Source organism: Camelus ferus, chromosome 26, assembly GCF_009834535.1.
Source record: "Camelus ferus isolate YT-003-E chromosome 26, BCGSAC_Cfer_1.0, whole genome shotgun sequence".
In the NCBI taxonomy this organism is placed as follows: domain Eukaryota; kingdom Metazoa; phylum Chordata; class Mammalia; order Artiodactyla; family Camelidae; genus Camelus; species Camelus ferus.
Window position 1 is genome coordinate 9,413,157 of NC_045721.1, and position 16,658 is coordinate 9,429,814.

At 39.6% G+C, this 16,658-nt stretch overlaps 2 protein-coding genes across 4 annotated transcripts in view; both read left to right on the forward strand.

Moving 5' to 3' along the window:
• Positions 1–8,839, forward strand: part of GSR (glutathione-disulfide reductase) — a 43,320-nt gene extending 34,481 nt beyond the window's left edge. For both annotated transcript variants that reach the window (XM_032468786.1, XM_014567643.2), the window contains exons 9-13: positions 634–792; positions 3,283–3,394; positions 4,679–4,810; positions 5,569–5,702; positions 7,885–8,839. In XM_032468786.1, coding sequence (XP_032324677.1) covers positions 634–792; positions 3,283–3,394; positions 4,679–4,810; positions 5,569–5,702; positions 7,885–8,034 — 687 coding nt within the window. In that variant the 3' untranslated portion in view covers positions 8,035–8,839. The remainder of the gene's footprint in view (positions 1–633; positions 793–3,282; positions 3,395–4,678; positions 4,811–5,568; positions 5,703–7,884) is intronic.
• A 7,336-nt stretch (positions 8,840–16,175) lies between these two features.
• GTF2E2 (general transcription factor IIE subunit 2) overlaps positions 16,176–16,658 on the forward strand; it is a 59,999-nt gene continuing 59,516 nt past the window's right edge. The window contains exon 1 of one of the 2 annotated variants that reach the window (XM_032468705.1): positions 16,176–16,405. The gene's annotated coding sequence lies outside the window, so the exon portion shown is untranslated. The remainder of the gene's footprint in view (positions 16,406–16,658) is intronic. The other variant, XM_032468704.1, reaches the window with a different exon arrangement.

Consider the following 16,658-nt stretch of genomic DNA (forward strand, 5'->3'; position numbering starts at 1 on the left):
GTAAAAATGACTTTCTTCCCCCCAAAGCTTTGCCCTTTGAGCATAGGCCATGTCATAAGTAATGTAATAAATGTGAACTTTTTTTGTGGATGCCAAAGTGCTGGACTGGTGGTCAAGGTCAACATCAGAGTCACCTGGGGACTGTCACTAAACTATGTGTGCTCTGCACTCTCTGGACCTGATCTGACCCCCTCCTCCATCCTGATTAAGAACATTCAGGGAGAAACAGTGATTGTGCAGTTTTTTTTAAAACTCTATTAATGATGCTGTTACAGCCAGTTGCAAATCACTGTGCTTAGATTTATGATTGAAAATTTCATCACAACTTTAAAGACACTATATTAAATACACTTTAAAATACTTTATTTTTAAGCTGAAGCGTCAGGGTCTTGATGGGAATTGACATTTCTGGCCACTGGCTGGATGACTTGAGGCCACCTAGGATACCGTCTTGGCTCCAGGGGATTCTAGTGTGGATGGCCTTTGAGCAAAAGTAAATGTGTCAGCATGTGGTGCTCATATGTAGGATTCAGTGGTGATTTTTTTTTAAATGTTAAGAATTCTAGTTTCCTCTTTATTTACTTCCCTTCCCATCCACCACACCCTCAATTAACAAATTTTATTTGCCAATAGGTCAAGGAAGTTAAAAAAACTTCTTCAGGCCTGGAACTCTGCATGGTTACTTCAGTTCCTGGTAGGGAACCCACTGTGACCACCATTCCAGATGTTGACTGCCTGCTCTGGGCCATTGGGAGGGACCCAAACTCCAGGGGCCTAAATTTGGACAACCTGGTAAGCTGACCTAGTCTGCCTAAGACATTCTTTTACTGCCACAGTTTTGTTGAGAAATAATTGACATATATCACTGGATACATTCAAGGGTGACATATGTACATCATCATACAGTTGGTGTAAACCAAATAGCATGATGGTTTGATTGACATATATTGTGAAATGATGACCACAGTAGGTTCAGCTAACATCCATCTTCTCATACAATAAAAAGAAAGTAGAAAAGAAAAACAGGGGGAAGAAGTTTTCTCTGTTGAGAACTCTTAGGATTTATTCTCTTTAACAGTAGTGTTATCTGTCGTCATCATGCTATACATTACATCCCTGGTACTTACTTATCTTGTAACTGGAAGTTGGTACCTTTTGACCACCTTCCTTGCCTCAAACGTTCCTGTTTCGGTTAGTCATCCTGTGGTTACCCCCTGACCCCCACCCTTGACCCCAGAACTTGGGTGGGTTCTGTTGGATTCTTTTTTCTTTATTCCATGTGTCCTGTTTGTTATCACATCCCATTGCTTCTTCCTTTGAAATGAAAAAAACATTTTGTTTTGTTTTGTTTTTCCCTTTCTAATGTCATCACCCTAGATCAGGTCATTATCTAGCCATTTCCTGACTAGCCTCCTCCTTACAGATTTCCTTTTTAACTATGATACCTGTCTCTTTAAAGCCCTGTAGTTTTTCCTTATTGTCTATGGCTCTAGTCCAGATTGATGGGTGTGTGACCATCTTGGGCGTTGTGGCATTCGGGGACGGGTACAGATGTGAAGCTGATCTACCAGTGCTATAACTAGCATTCTTATTTGTTCTTTTAAATTTTGAAGGGCATTCTAGTAGAGTAACCTGGGGCTTGGGTCCCAGTGCTTGACCCAGTTTTGAACCTTAATTCTACTTCTTGTCAGTTTCATAGCCTTATGAGCAGCTTTATTACCCTTTATATAAATATGAGAATAAAAATAGTACCGGTCACATTGGGTTATTGAGAAAAATAAATGAGAAAGTGCATGCCAGTTAATTTGCTTAGGTGTTGGCTTACAGTATGAACTCAGTAAATGTTAACTAGCCGCTCTTGATAATGAGGAGGAGGATTTTTCTGATATGCTCACCTACTCTACAAGTAATAATGGAATATTTTATATGTTTGAGGTTTACATATTTGGTGGGGCCTCTTGAGCAGAGCAGAGCAGCTTGGTTTATGTTCTAATAATAGTATCTGTTATAATGTGGATTCCTTTTTCATTTCTATATAAGGTTTTTTTTTCAGAATTTTACAAAGTAAAATATCCAGGGAGATATTTTGCTTGATTTTAATTTTATTATTCAGTGACGTTTAGTAAAATTTAGTTATCTAGTTTTATATTAACAAACCTAGTCACCTAGCTTTCACCTTTCAAGCGCTATTTTGCCATTGTGTAGATACAGGCATTGGTAGCTCCAGTTTTCAACTATATTTGCTGAATTTTTTAAAAACGAGGCAAAATTTTCAGTCTTGTTTAACGTTAAGATAATATTTTTATACTGCAAATTGAATGATTACTATATATAAGTCTTATCAACATGCTACTAGCCTGATTTAATCTTGTCAACAACTCTTTGAGGGGTGAGGATGAGGAAACCAGGAGCACAGAGGTGATAATTCACCAGACTGTAAACTCCACAGGGTGTGGAGATGTCTGTATTATTTACCACTGTATTCACAGTGACTAGGTTAATGCCTTATTTACACTAAAAAGTTAAGTTTTTGTTGATAAATAGGTGATTATACAAGGTCCCATAACTGGTTAGTGGCGGAGCTGGGATTTGAACCCAGGTCTACCAGCTCCAGAGCTTGCACTCTTAACCACCACACTACCCACTTCCTGTCCCCACTGGCTCTCTACCTCTCTCCTGGGAATATATACACCCGGAATCTACAAAGTCACTAGATAAGTGTGACATGTCTTCTCGGAGCAAAAATTCAACTCACTATAGAGGGAGAAGTTTTAGTTAAAGGAAACATTGGTATATTTTAGAGTAGACTACAAATTTTGTTTGGGTCTTCAAAGATAACATGGTAAGGAAGCTTCAGAGAAACCTGCTGTTGATGACTGCTTCAGGCCGTGCTCCTCTGAAGTATAAGCGAGCAGGCTCCAGGAGGAGTGCTCCCATGGAACAAGTTGAAAATCACTGTCTTAGATGGACTTCACAGCTATAGCCAGTACCGTGTCTGATAGTGAAGTGACTCCTTTCCCTGCTTGCCTGGCCAGTGGAGTTGTCCAATATAAGGTCCAATCTTGTCAAAACTCCTCAAAATTGGATAAAACATCTACCTTTTAAGCAAAAGATATGAGACTTGCCAACTTGCTAAGACGATTTTCACCTTGTGGTTGAGTCTTGTGGTTTGCTGGAGGTTCAGGCTGAAGAGGAGCCTGAAGTGAGGTAGGTGCAGAGATTTGATCTGTGATTTTTTATGGATAGGCCAAATACTTACATGATGTCCCTTCACAATTTTAGGGGATTCAGACTGATGACAAAGGTCATATCATAGTAGACGAATTCCAGAATACTAACGTAAAAGGCGTCTATGCCGTTGGGGATGTGTGTGGAAAAGCTCTTCTTACTCCAGGTAATATTTCTTCTTTTTTCAGATAAGGGAGGCTCTGTGTGTTATATAAAACTGCTCATCTCTTCACAGTCAAATCAGCTTAAGCTTTAAGTTAAAAGAATGAGTATCTTTATGCCATCAAAATGATAAAAGTGTTTCGAAACAGATGTTGGTTAGGTACCTGACATTTTCAGAATAATACTCATTTTTGCTTTAAAAATCCTTTGGATAGTATTCATTTTTCTTTAAAAGATTTTAAAAGTGCTTAGCGAAGACTGAAATTTTTATATAGATGATAATCTCCCTCTGAAGAATGCTGTAAATTAGAACCTGAGTTGTGTGTTGGTGACTGTGGAAGAAAGTGGTTTTGTGAAGAAGTGATTTAGAGTTGCTTTCTTAGATGACAGTTTAGTCTTGACACAACCAGGATGGACCCCCATCCTCTGAATCCCATACGTCGGCTACTTCCTGAGTTAACTGGCATCATTTCAAGCTCTTTGTCCCACTTCTGTTGGTGACACCCCTCCTCTGCTTTCACTCTGTACCCCTCTGGGTCCTCACCAGCCTTTCCAAAACGGCCCTGGGTCTTACTCAGAATGGACACTTCCCCAGTCACACACCCAAAGCTTTTTAGCTCCTTTAGGAAGTTCTCTAAACAAAAGCAAAATAACAAGCAAAGTCTCAAAAACTTTGTAACATAATCTAACAGCTGAAAGTTTTGTTGTGTGTCCTACTGATACCTTATTTTGGGAAAAAGACTTTGTCAGTTTGAAATCAAACAAATTAATAACTAAAAAAAAATTAATAACTGATGCTTTAACTGAACTCAGGCAAACTTTCTAAAAGACGTAAGAATAAAAACAGGCTAAGGAGGATAATTTTTTTTAGTTAATAAGAAATAAAATAATTTTAAAAATAAACTTTAAAAAATCTTCCTGTGAAATGACTATAAAGTAGAACTGAAGATGTTCAAAACTAATATAGTTTGCTGCATAAATATTGTATCAAAAAACTAATATCCTCATCAAGAAGTAACTGCCAGATGATTAGGAACTTGTAAATGTGTCTCTCTTTTTTTAAAAATCATAATAGAAAGTACAGAATTCACATAAGCTGACAGTTTTGAATTGTTAACTAAGGCATTGATAGGTCTTCGTTATATTGAACTAGATACTATAATGAGCATTGATGGAAAACTTGGTCAGAAATAGTATGTTAAGCTAGATGGATAAATGGTTAGTAGAACAATTCTGCTGTGTTAAAGAGAACAGTGAGCTAAACATTTATTTTAAAATCTCTTGGTAGTCGCGATTGCTGCTGGCCGAAAACTTGCCCATAGACTTTTTGAGTGCAAAGAAGATTCCAAATTAGACTATGACAACATCCCTACGGTGGTCTTCAGCCACCCCCCTATTGGGACAGTGGGACTCACAGAAGGTAGGTATTTAAAAATGAAAGTCATTTGTGATTTCTTCCCCTCCTCTGCCAGCTTTAAACTAGGTGTCTGTCAGTTGACTAAATCTACTTCAGCCTTCTGAGTTAGATTTCTTTTTAGTTAGACTCTTAACACAACTCCAGTTTCCTCCCCAACTACAAATACTTTGAGAATATAATTCCTTTTTCTTACACACCCCATCTCTTTGACTTTTTTTAGCTTTTTAAATTTGAGCTAATTTCACATTTAAAGAAGAGCTGCAGAAATAGTACAGAGGACTCCAGCAATAACATTTTTACTTTATCATTTTCTCTCTTTATATACATACATACTTCAGTATCTGTTTCCAAAGAACAAGGTGGTAGGTATCCTTACAGAAACACAGTACAATTTTCAAATGAGAATATTAAAGTTGATACCATATTAACTAAACTTTACACCTTACTCAAATTTTGCCATTTATCTCGAATAATTTCATTTTTAACATTTTCCCCACTAAGTCCAGGATTCATTCCAGGATAATGCCTTATATATAGTTTTCATACCTCCTTGGTCTCCTTTAGTTGAAAGACAAAATTCCTCAGCTTCTCTTTTGTCTTTTGTGTCGTCAACGTTTATGTTGTAGAATGTCCTTCATGGTGGTTTTGTTTGATATTTCCTCATGATATCATTCAGATTATGTATTTCTGACCATCTCTCCGATAGCTCAGTGGAAATATTTAAGTTTCTAATCGGTGCTATTTTTCCCCTGTACATATAGATGAGGCCATTTATAAATACGGAAAAGAAAATGTGAAGACTTATTCCACCACCTTTACCCCAATGTATCATGCGGTTACCAAAAGGAAAACAAAATGTGTGATGAAAATGGTTTGTGCCAACAAAGAGGAAAAGGTATGGGCAAAATCCAGTAAGCTCAAGAGTGTCTTCAAGGTTGGCAGGGATGGAAAGGTATTTTGTTGAGGGCAGGAAGGGAAGAGACCAAATAGTTAAGCTTTCTCTGATTCAGTGGTACAGTCCCACTTTAATCTCTCTCTCTCTGTTTTGGGATTCTTCATATTTCACATAGAAAGAAGGGTCCACTGCTTTTAAAACATAAAAGGGAGAGGGTGAAAACCACAAAAAGCTCACTGTCATTGACCAATAGGCCAGAATAGATAGGCAACTCACAAATAATGGTAAGTGGAAGAATTTAATGTAAGATAAATTTAGATTTAACATAACCAGTCAGTGAGGAAGAGGATGTTTATTTAGTAAAATGTTCTGAGGTAATCAGTTATCTATTTTTGATTTAACTTTTTGAATAAATACCAAACTGTTTTCCAATGTGGCTGCACCATTTTATGTTCCCTTCAGCAACGCACGAGGGTTTCAGTTCCTCCACATCTTCACCAGCACTCGTTACTGTCTATTTTGTTGTAGCCATCCTAGTGGATGCAAAGTGGTATCTCATTGTGATTTTGGTTTGAATTTGAACAAGTTTTTTTTTTTTAATAATTTTTGAAATAAGATTTGTTTTGATATTAGGTCAGCCTATTGGTCTTTTCTACAAATTGAATTAAATATTAAACTGGAACTTAGCAATATACCTTGTGAACATAGCTCTGTGAGGGACAATGTCTTAGCTGAAGATTCAGATGTAGTTTCCAGTTTTTCTTATTAAAAAGAACATAGTCCGTATCTGATTCAGTGGCCCTTACACCAAAAGCCACAAGAGGTAATCCCTGGCTTATAGAAATCAGCATCTCTGGCAATTGACAGAAGCAGACAGTCAGCACAAAGAGAAGAGAGTAAATGGTTTGGCAGCAAAATAAAGATTGCTGTTTCTTGGTCCTGAGTGTTCAGTAGCCTGAGATTTCCAGGTATTAAATCAGCAGGGTCCTTACTTACCTCTTCACATCAGTTATTTCCTCTCATATCATTTATCATTCATTCATTTGGTATAAGCATTATCTGACAATCTACTAAAAACTAAGGACCAGGATATGGAGAGAAATAATATAAGGCTCCTGCCATCACAAGAGGCTCTTCATAAATTCAGTTTAGATTGCACTATCTAAAAATCTGGCTGTGTTTATTGTATATACAATACTTGACTTGAGGGTTTTTTGTTGTTTTAAATTGAGATATACTTTTTTCCCAATGGTAAAAATATATATATAACATAAAATTTGCATCTTAACCATTTTTAAGTGTACTTTTCTATAGTATTAAGTATATTCTTGGTTTGTTTTTAAACAAAATATTTTTGTGGCTAAATTTTATATTCTCCAACTTTGCTTTTCAACAGGCTGTTTACCCTAAAAGTATTTGCTGGAGGTGAACATTAATAGTAGTTTTTAAATATATTAAGAAGCTTCATTGGAAAATGTGATTTGAAACAAATGCCTCTTTATGGTCATTCATGCAGTCAGCCAGCACATATGGACTGAGGGCCTCCTAAAGGCTATCTTTGTGCTTGTCTATACAGACAGAGTGAGAAGCAAAAGCAGGCAGTGTCCCCTCCATCTAGAGAGTAACGACTCCTGGGAAAGATGGACTGTAATTGTCCAGTCCCCAAATAAATACAACATTGCAGTTGTGATAGGACCATGATGGAGAAACATTGGGACTGAGAGATCAGGTGGTGGATAATTGAACTTGGTCGGGAAGCTGGGTGTAACTATCTGAAGAATGAATAGGTTTTAACGCTTAAAAGAGGGGAGGAAGGTGTGTCCAGGCAGAGGGAAAAACTTGCGCAAAAGAGAGAACATGGCAAGTACTCAGGACAGGAGGAAAGCTGGTGAGGCCAGAGTGAGGGGGACCGGGAGGAGAGCTGTGGAGGATGGGCTGGGGAGGGACCAGACTACACAGGGCCTTGTGGGCTGTGTTGTGCTGTATCAGAATTTGAGATGTACTTTTTTTTAGAGATTTACAAATAATCAGATATCTCTCATGACTAATAAAAAATACTTTCCTGTACCTAATAAAAAATTATGTGTATGTGTACATAGAAGGAGATTTATTATAAGGAATTGGCACATGCAGTTACAGAGGTAAAACTTTTTACTTGAAGGTTTTTTCTTTTCTTTCCCAGGTGGTTGGTATCCATATGCAAGGAATTGGATGTGATGAAATGCTGCAGGGTTTTGCAGTTGCAGTTAAAATGGGAGCAACAAAATCTGACTTTGATAACACCGTGGCCATTCACCCTACCTCTTCAGAAGAACTGGTCACCCTTCGTTGAGAACCCAGAGACCCACACGGCTGGCAGCTGGACCAGTAGACCTTCAGAAAGGAATCAAATAATCAAGTTTACTTTCTGTTCCCATTTGATGTATTTCTTTATTGTAATCAACATCTTCCAATAGTAGAAATTTTCGGTAAATATATAGAACTTATTTATGTTTTTAGAAATGTGTTTTGTTATCCAGAACTGATTTTCATTTGATCACATCTCTCAAAAATTTCTGGGTTTTTAAATTAATAGCTCTGTGATAACTTTTTTTGTTTTTTGTTTTAGCTTCATACCAAGTATAAAACTATATGAAGTACACTTAAATGAATGCACTTGAATGAATATTGCTTGCTAATTTGTACAGAGGAAGGTGACAGCAGCTCTGACGTTTAAGTAATGCAAGTGCACAGAGTCATCCTATCTTATTTTTGAAGCCAGTACTATGCTCTGTGTTTGCAAAGCTGCTTCAAGGATGTGACCTTTCTCTAAAAAGCATATAACTTGAGAGGCCTGCCTCCTGTTTTGTATTCTTTCTTCTGTTTTGAATGATTAAAAATGATTTGTGTTACTTTTATGAGATGAAGTACATCAAATTTGGGAGAGATTTCAAGAGCCAGTTACATAAGCAAGGGACATTTTAGAAGTGATTCCTGCTTTCAGAGGAGAGAGACTACTTGCAACATCTCTTCCTTGGCTAAGAGTTCATATTTCAATGAATGATTTCCATTTTTGTACGTGTTGTCATTTTGTTTTTTTTGGAAACTATTTTGAAAAACCTGAATAAAATCACAGGCTTTACTTCTTATAAAATTTATTATATGTTTATGGGTAAGTTTATTTTCTAAGAATATTTCACATTGAAGAATCAGATACCCATAGGGAGAGCTACTCTTAGTAGGCTTAAGACCTTATGGGGAAGAAAAGAGATTTCACTTTTATAAATAAAGACCAGAAGTATAAAGAACATTTAGCAAATTTAATGGTTGAGTTGAAAGAACAGTCTAGAAATCCTAGGTTTTTAGCATTTTATTTCCATCAGCCTTTACCAGCTATATAAGCTGGTTCAATTTCTGCATGGTTTTCAGTAGTGACAGGATGACCAACTGGAAGCTGACAACCAGAGTGCCCATGTGTGGTGTCTCCAGCATGGTGTCTCACAGTTAACGGGCTTACATGGAAGCTCCCAGAGATTGTTGAGAGATTCCTAGGCAGCTGCTGCAAGCTTTATGACCTCACCTTGGGTGTTCTAGAATATCACTAATGTTACATGTTATCAGTTAAGCAAGTCACAAAGGATTTAAGAGGAATTGAATTGGACTTCAGCTCTCCATGGGAAGAGTGGTAAAGAATTTGTGGCCATCTTTAATCACACATACCTGGCAATCTACTCATTTTATAGAAGCACCTTTGTGAAGACTTCGTTTCTTTCATAGTCTTATGCATGTGTTATGTGTTCCCGTAACACCTGTCACATGAGAGGTCTACACTGTGTGTTCACCTTGTGTATGTCATTTTACACTTAGGGTCAATCATTTCTATATTCTCTATTTGAGTTTCATAATATTCCTAGTGTATCATGCAGCAACTTTGGCTACAAGAGACAAAAGTATGATACTGTGTGATTTTTGATACTAACATCTATAGTTAAAAAAAGCCAACATTTGGATTCCTAACTTTTCTGAAAAATTAGTAGGTAGGATTTTCAGGTCTTCAGCAAACTTTTCCCTTTTCATGAGTCTGACCTGTATATAAATGAAGAGCTGTGAGAGGTGGATTTAGAAGATGATTTCCACTGTGCCCTACTCTGAGAAATACTCTTTTATTGCCATTATCACTTTTACAATAATTTAGCATGTTGATTCTTCAATAAAGATCAGAGTCAACATTTTAAAGGTAAGAATGATTATATACAGTCATTTCTGGGTTTTGTGTAGTATATTTCAAGTGATATTTAAAATGTTGGGAGTAGTGTCAAAAGATAAAAAGTGTTGAATGGTAGGGCTGGGGTTAAATATAGATTTTACATAAAATTTGTATGAAAACATTTCCCCTTTTAAGTTACTTCTCTGTAAGTTGTAGTAGCAGACATTTGTCCTTTTTGTGTGTTCAACCTCTAGACTCCGTAAGTTTAGGGAATCCCAATCTTACGAGCCTTGGAGACAAAGCCCAATGCCACACATAGAACCAGAATGCTAGGTGCATGATTTCCCTGGCTCCCTTGCAGCTAGGGAGAAGACACATGTCATAGGCTTGGCCAGTCAGATGCATCCATTCCTAACCACTCAGAAGCCAGTGATGCAAGAAACAGGAATAGGAGAATCCATTCTAGTGGCAGGTGACAGCAGCTGTGGCAACAACATCACAGGGCAACCTGACAGTGGTCCCAGTGCTTGCCATGTTGATTACTAGCTATGGTTTCTAGAATACCATGACAACAATGGTGACTTTGTTGGCCCATTTCAGAGTCATAGTTTTGGCCACTATGGCTCTGGCTGCCTAATCTCTGAACCTGGATCACTATCCATCCCAAGATTCTGTGAGCTACCTTACATAGAATATATTCTAGTTAAATTAGCCCATGTCAGTTTCCAATGATCCTCTAAGAGCTGTGACCAATACAGTTTAATTTTTCTAAAATAATCTTGACTTACAGGAAAGTTTATCCATCTATTGTAGCACTTACTGCTTTGTCATTGTTTTTCCATGTGTCTGTTCTTTGCTCCTTCCAAAGACAGAGCACACCCTACACATATTTGTACTGTGTGTTCCTCCTGTTTACTACGGTGTCCACTACTGTTGGGTTGAATGACTGGGATTAGTGGAAGAGGACACTAGAAAATTAGATTGTACTGTTTGGAGAGGTCCTTGATAAACGGATGAGAAGATTAATGAGGAATCATTGAAGGTTGTAAGAGGAGGAAATGCCACCAAAGTGGGACTGGAAGATGAAAATGGAAATAGAGAGCAGGATGGGAGATCAGCCATGAGTCTGAGACTCCTTTGTGTGAGCTGATAAAGGGCCCGGACCAGGGTGGTGGCAGTGCAAATGGAAAGGAACGCATACAAGAAAATGAGTAATGAAACAGCAGAATTTGTGAAATGATTGAATTTAGGGCTTGAGGGAAAGGGAAGAGTCAAAACTGGCCCTGATGTTTCCAGCATGAGGGACTGGGAGAACATACCATTGATAGACCATTAGTAAAATACCAAGACAGGCAGAGAAACTGGTTTAAAGAGGACAGATGCTAAGTTTCAGACATGCCGAGTTTGTGGTCTCAGTAGGGATCTGGAAATACAAAAGCTGGAGTTTAGGAGAAAAGTCAGGACTAGGGAGACAGATTTGTGAATTACACACCTGGAGGTCATAGTGAAAGCCGTGAGTGAGTGTGAGTGTGTGTGTGTGACCTTAGAGAAAAGAGACAGGAGTAAAGTCACGGGGAAGGAGCTCTAAGGAGGTGTCTTGGACCACTGAGCCTAAAGACATAGGAAAGTTAAGAGGAGTGTCAGTGTTCTTCAGCCAAGGACCACAGGAACCCCGATCTTTGAACAGGTTGGGTTATTGATGGGGAGGGCTAACAGAGGGTAATGGGGTATCTCAGTAAGAGTTCTTTCTAACAAAGAACCTATTACAGGAAGTGGGCTTTCACTGTCCAAAAGGAGAATGATGTGATTTAGCTGTGAACACCAGATTCATTTCCAGGTATCACGGGCTGTTCTTTTCTTCCCCAGGAGGTTATTGGTGAGTTTTTAGATTCCAGTTTTAGTAGATTTGTAGGGAGAAAAAGAAAAAATGAAAGGAGCTTCTATGGTTGAAAAAGCAGCAACTTCAAACTATTCATTCACCCATTCAAAAGAATTCATTATCTGCCTATTAAAGGCCAGCTCTGAGGGCTAGAAGATTGTTAGGGAGGGCAGGGCAAAGCTATTTGAAGATTAAAAAATTCTGTACATATTTTTCCTGAGGAGATGGAGTAAGTGGGGAGGGGAACTGAGGCTGCTGGCCCAGGAGGTGGTAACTGAAGAAACAGATTCTTTCACAACAAACACCAAACATTTTTTAATGCTTTTAAAAATGCCTTCTTTGTCTTTCATTTTGTGTGGGTAAAAAGATCTGTCGCCTTCAAGATTAGGGATAATGGATGTGGTTATCCTCATTACCACCATGCCAACCTCTGAGCTACATCCATGGTCCTCAGATATACTATGCCAAACTTGAAAACTAGCCCAGTCTGCCGTTCTAGCCTTATCTCCCATTTCAGACTCCACATTCCAGCCAGACTGGAAGGACAACTCTTCCACCACAGCCAACACCTTCTGTCCAGTTAAAGACAGCGTCTTTGCCATTTCCAGCACCTTCTCTCATCGCCTCTTCTGGGTCTCTGCCTGCGTTATCCTGACTTCCTTTCCTTACCGCTGACTCCTCTCCCCCAGCCAAAGCAAGTCCTCTGTCCTCCTTCCAAAGCATTTGTATTATACCTCCTAGAGCTCTTTTCACAGTCTGACCTGCCCTCAAGATCTTTGTTAAACTCTTTGAAGGCAGAAAGCATGTCTTATTCACTTTAGTATTTGTTTATTCCTCCTTATACTCAAACATAGTAGATGATAATTGTTTGTGGAATCAAAGTACACCAGGGACAAGTGAGTCAAATTATCCCAAAATGTTAAACTTCTCCCATTATAAAGTTGACAATTTTGACAGGTCTGTCTATCCATTTATCTACCTATCTGTCTATCTACCAAGAGTTAGCGCCAATATATTGGTATCCAGTGTAAAATATAAATTATATTATATATAAAGAGCTATGTCTATATAGAGATCTCTGTATGTGTGTATATATATATATCTCCTATAAATTAATGAGAAACAGTTCATTTAAAGTAGGCAAAGTAAATGATCAGACCATTCACATAAATGAAAACTGAATGGCCAGTATGTTTATGAGAAAATATTCAACTTCACTAGCAGTCAGGCAAATAAAAATGGATACAAAGAGATCCAAATTAGATTTAGAATACATATATTTGATGATATGTTCTACATACATGGGGGCAGACCATGATGGTTGTCTACTTAGTAATTACCTGCCTTCTTTCTGTTGGCAAAGCCTCAGTTTTGTTCTGAATTTCACTCTGCTTATCCATGTGTTCAAAAAGGGCTACTCCCTTACCACCCACAAAAACGTGAGTCAATGTTTGTGAGTTGAGGTTATCACAGTGGTTTCTTTAACAGTGATTGATTGGTTTAGGCAAAGGCATGTAACTTCAGCTTGGCCAATAGCTACCCAGGAGGAAGTCTATATGTAGAGGCAGGGTTTCAGATAGATAAATGAAGATGACATCGAACTTTAAAACTTCTGCAAATCAAAGGAAATAACAGAATGAAAAGGCAACCTACAGGATAGAAGAAAATAATTACGTCTTATATCTGATAAGGGGCTAATCCAGAGTACATAAGAAACTTCTAAAACTCAACGAAAACCCTGATTTTAAAACAGGCAAAGGCTGAATAGGCATCCCCAAAGAAGATATACAAATGGTCAACAAGGGCATGGGAAGATGCAGGACATCATTAATTATCAGGGAAATGCAAATCGTAACAGCAGTGAAGTATCACCTCATGCCTATCAGGACGGTTACTATCAAAAGAATAGAAAATGACAAGTGCTGGTGAGGACGCAGGGAAATGGGAACACTTGTGTAGTGTTAGCGGGAACATGAATTGGTACAACCATTATGGAAAAACAATATGAAGAGTCCTTAAAAATTAAAAATACTGTATAAATATTTCACTGGGTTCCTGTGAGGATTCAATGAGCTAATGCATGTAAAGTAGTTAGTATGATAGCTAGTGCAGAATAAACTCAGTTACCCAGGGGGGAGGGTTTGTGGGAAGTAATTAGGTCAAGTGGGTGGAGCTTTCCTGATAGGATTAGAGCTTATAAGAAGACAGCAGAGAGCTTGCTTCCTCTGGCTCAAGGTCCTATGACTAGTGCTGGAGCAGATATATCCAGGCCAGTTCTGTCTGGCTCCCATGCCAGTGTTTTAACCCCTGCAGATTAAGAGTTACCAAGTGGAGGCAAGAGCAAATTTTTTTTGGAGCAAGTTTGTGAGAGGATTGCAGAATAGCAGAGTATGCCACCACAACATATGTCACTTTGGCAGAAGGATTGTTTTCAGCTGATGGCAACTGAAGTAGATATAAGAAAAGCTCTCTGCCCTCTATGTGCCTAAACATAGGACAAAAATTTGTGCAGTTTGTGCCCCATACTCTCGCTACCAGGAAGGACAAAAGTTAATCACCAGAGACATCTCAGAGATGGCACCAGAGGAAGCTACATGACAAATTTTACTAACTAGCCCTTATCTTCCGTTAGTTTCCTCAAAAATTTGCCTTTACACAATTTACCACCTTAGAAATTCAGAGTCCTTTTTGCTCAAAATCTTGTCACTTCTCTAAAATTTCATTGTTCTTTTGTTAAGGTGCCAATTAAGCTCAGGTTCTAAACATCCCTTTGAGTGACTCCATCTCCAGGTACTCCTGTGTGTGTGTGTGATGCACATGCTAATAACTTGTTTGCTTTTCCCTTGTTAATCTATCTTTCGTTTGTCTAATTAGAAGGCCCCAGCATGAGAACTTAAAACGGGTTGAGGAGAAAAAAAGACTCCCTTATGGGATGAATGACTGAGAAGGGAGCAGGGTCCTGGAAAGATATTTTCAGGATTACGCACGCAGGGAGCATCAGAAGGCAGGGGAAAAGGCTCCAATGGAGGAGACTGTCAGTGCTAGAGAAATCCAGGACAGGTGAGGAGCAGAGTACTAAGTTTAGCTCTTGATTTGTGTAGATGTAAGCTAATTTGCTTTGTTGGCCATTTTGGGAATGTAGGTATCTAATTAGTTGACATGGATTAACTGGTGAGGGGAACTGAAAGGCAGTTATTATTTGATGGCAAAATGAAGTAAACTTATTTGCCTTCAATTTTCCTCTACCAAGCAATTCGTTAATGTGAAAAATTAAAATGTAAAATGAAGCTGCTACACAGAAAAATGAAGTTCCGATATATGCCACAACACGGGTGAACTTGACAACATCTTATCAAGTGAAACAAGCCAGACACAAAAAGACAAATATTGTACTATTCCACTTATATAAAATATCTAAAATTAGGGCAAATTCAGAGATAGAAAGTAGGTTAGTAGTTACCAGGTGCTGAGGAGAGGAGGAAATGGGGAATTACTGTTTAATGGGTACAGAGTGAAATGTTTTTCTTATGCCTTCCCTAGGCCCTAGGTCGAGGCTGCCCATCTGGCTTCTCATTCAATCTTCACAATAGTCCAGGGCAAGTAACCCATTGTGGTAGTACAATTATTATTCCCATTTCCCAGATGGTAAAACCGAAGCACAGGTTAAGTAACTTGAGGAATAACCTGTACAATGTAAACGACAGCTTCAGAATAGTTGAGCACTGGCTATGCTGCTGCTTTACGCTGTAAGAGTGAAGAAAGGACAGCCGCAGGAAATCTGACGCATTCCAATACATTGCAGGCTGTGGACACGGTCAGTTATCTTTTTCGTCGCTTTATTTCTACCCCTTCACGTTTCTTCTGATTCTGAAATCCTTTTCTAAGAGAGTTCACGGGGATCGCTGTTGGGAGTTCAGAAACTCAACTTCACGTCAGGATTTGCTGTACTGCCTTGGGTAAGTCATTTAATTTCACTGGGCCTCTTTTTCCTCCCTTGTAAAAGAGAGAGTTGGAACAACGTTCTTTGAGTTTAGGTGATGGTGACTGGCACTTGATGTAAAGTCACAAGACACCAGATAGAAAATAACTTGAAAAATCTCTTCGCCACTAGGGTTAAACACATACCAGCGCACGCTGCAGGAGGATCTAGTAGCTTTATATTTCTTAAAAACAAAACAAAACAAAACAAAACAAAACAAAACTGAAATCTGTTTCCACTGCTGTAAAGGAAAGATAGCTTGTCTTCTAGTGGCGGCTACTCGCTTCCAACCTAAGTCCCACCCCCAACCACGCTCCCGTCGTCATGGAGACCCGGGACGCCCCAGCTGGCTGATTCCCTTTCCGCTCTATCCAGGCGGGGCGCGTAATGACGCACGCGCGTTCTCAGCGGCCGCGGTGGCTGCCGGGACTGAGTTCTTAGCGGCCAGATCAGGAAGTGTCGGGCGGAGCACGGGGCCGAGTCGCCGCCTCAGCTGCCGCCGCCGACGCCGCCTGTGCGGAAACCCGGACCTGGCGGGGCAGCGCCCCGGCGTGCGTGCAGGCTGGGGCGCTGACAACGAGCGGGAAGCGGCGGCCACGCGGGCGTGGGCGGCTGGTCGAGGCGGCAGCGGGGCGCGTTGGGCGGCCCTTCTCGCTCAGGTAAGGGCTGCGGCCGCCGGGTGAGGGGCGCAGAGCCCCGGCCTGGAGTTCCTCGGGGCCGCCTCCTCTCGGGGGCGGGCGGGTCTCTCACTCCGTGGGACGCTGGGGCTTCCGTTCCCTACGCGAAACGCTTAAAACCCGGTCACAACTTGTGAGGAGCATTGTCTTTTAGGCCGGGGGTTCATTGACAAACTTGGGTTGGAAAGGGGAAATTCGAATCGGAGAGCTGATGGCGCCTCTTTCTAGCCCCGAA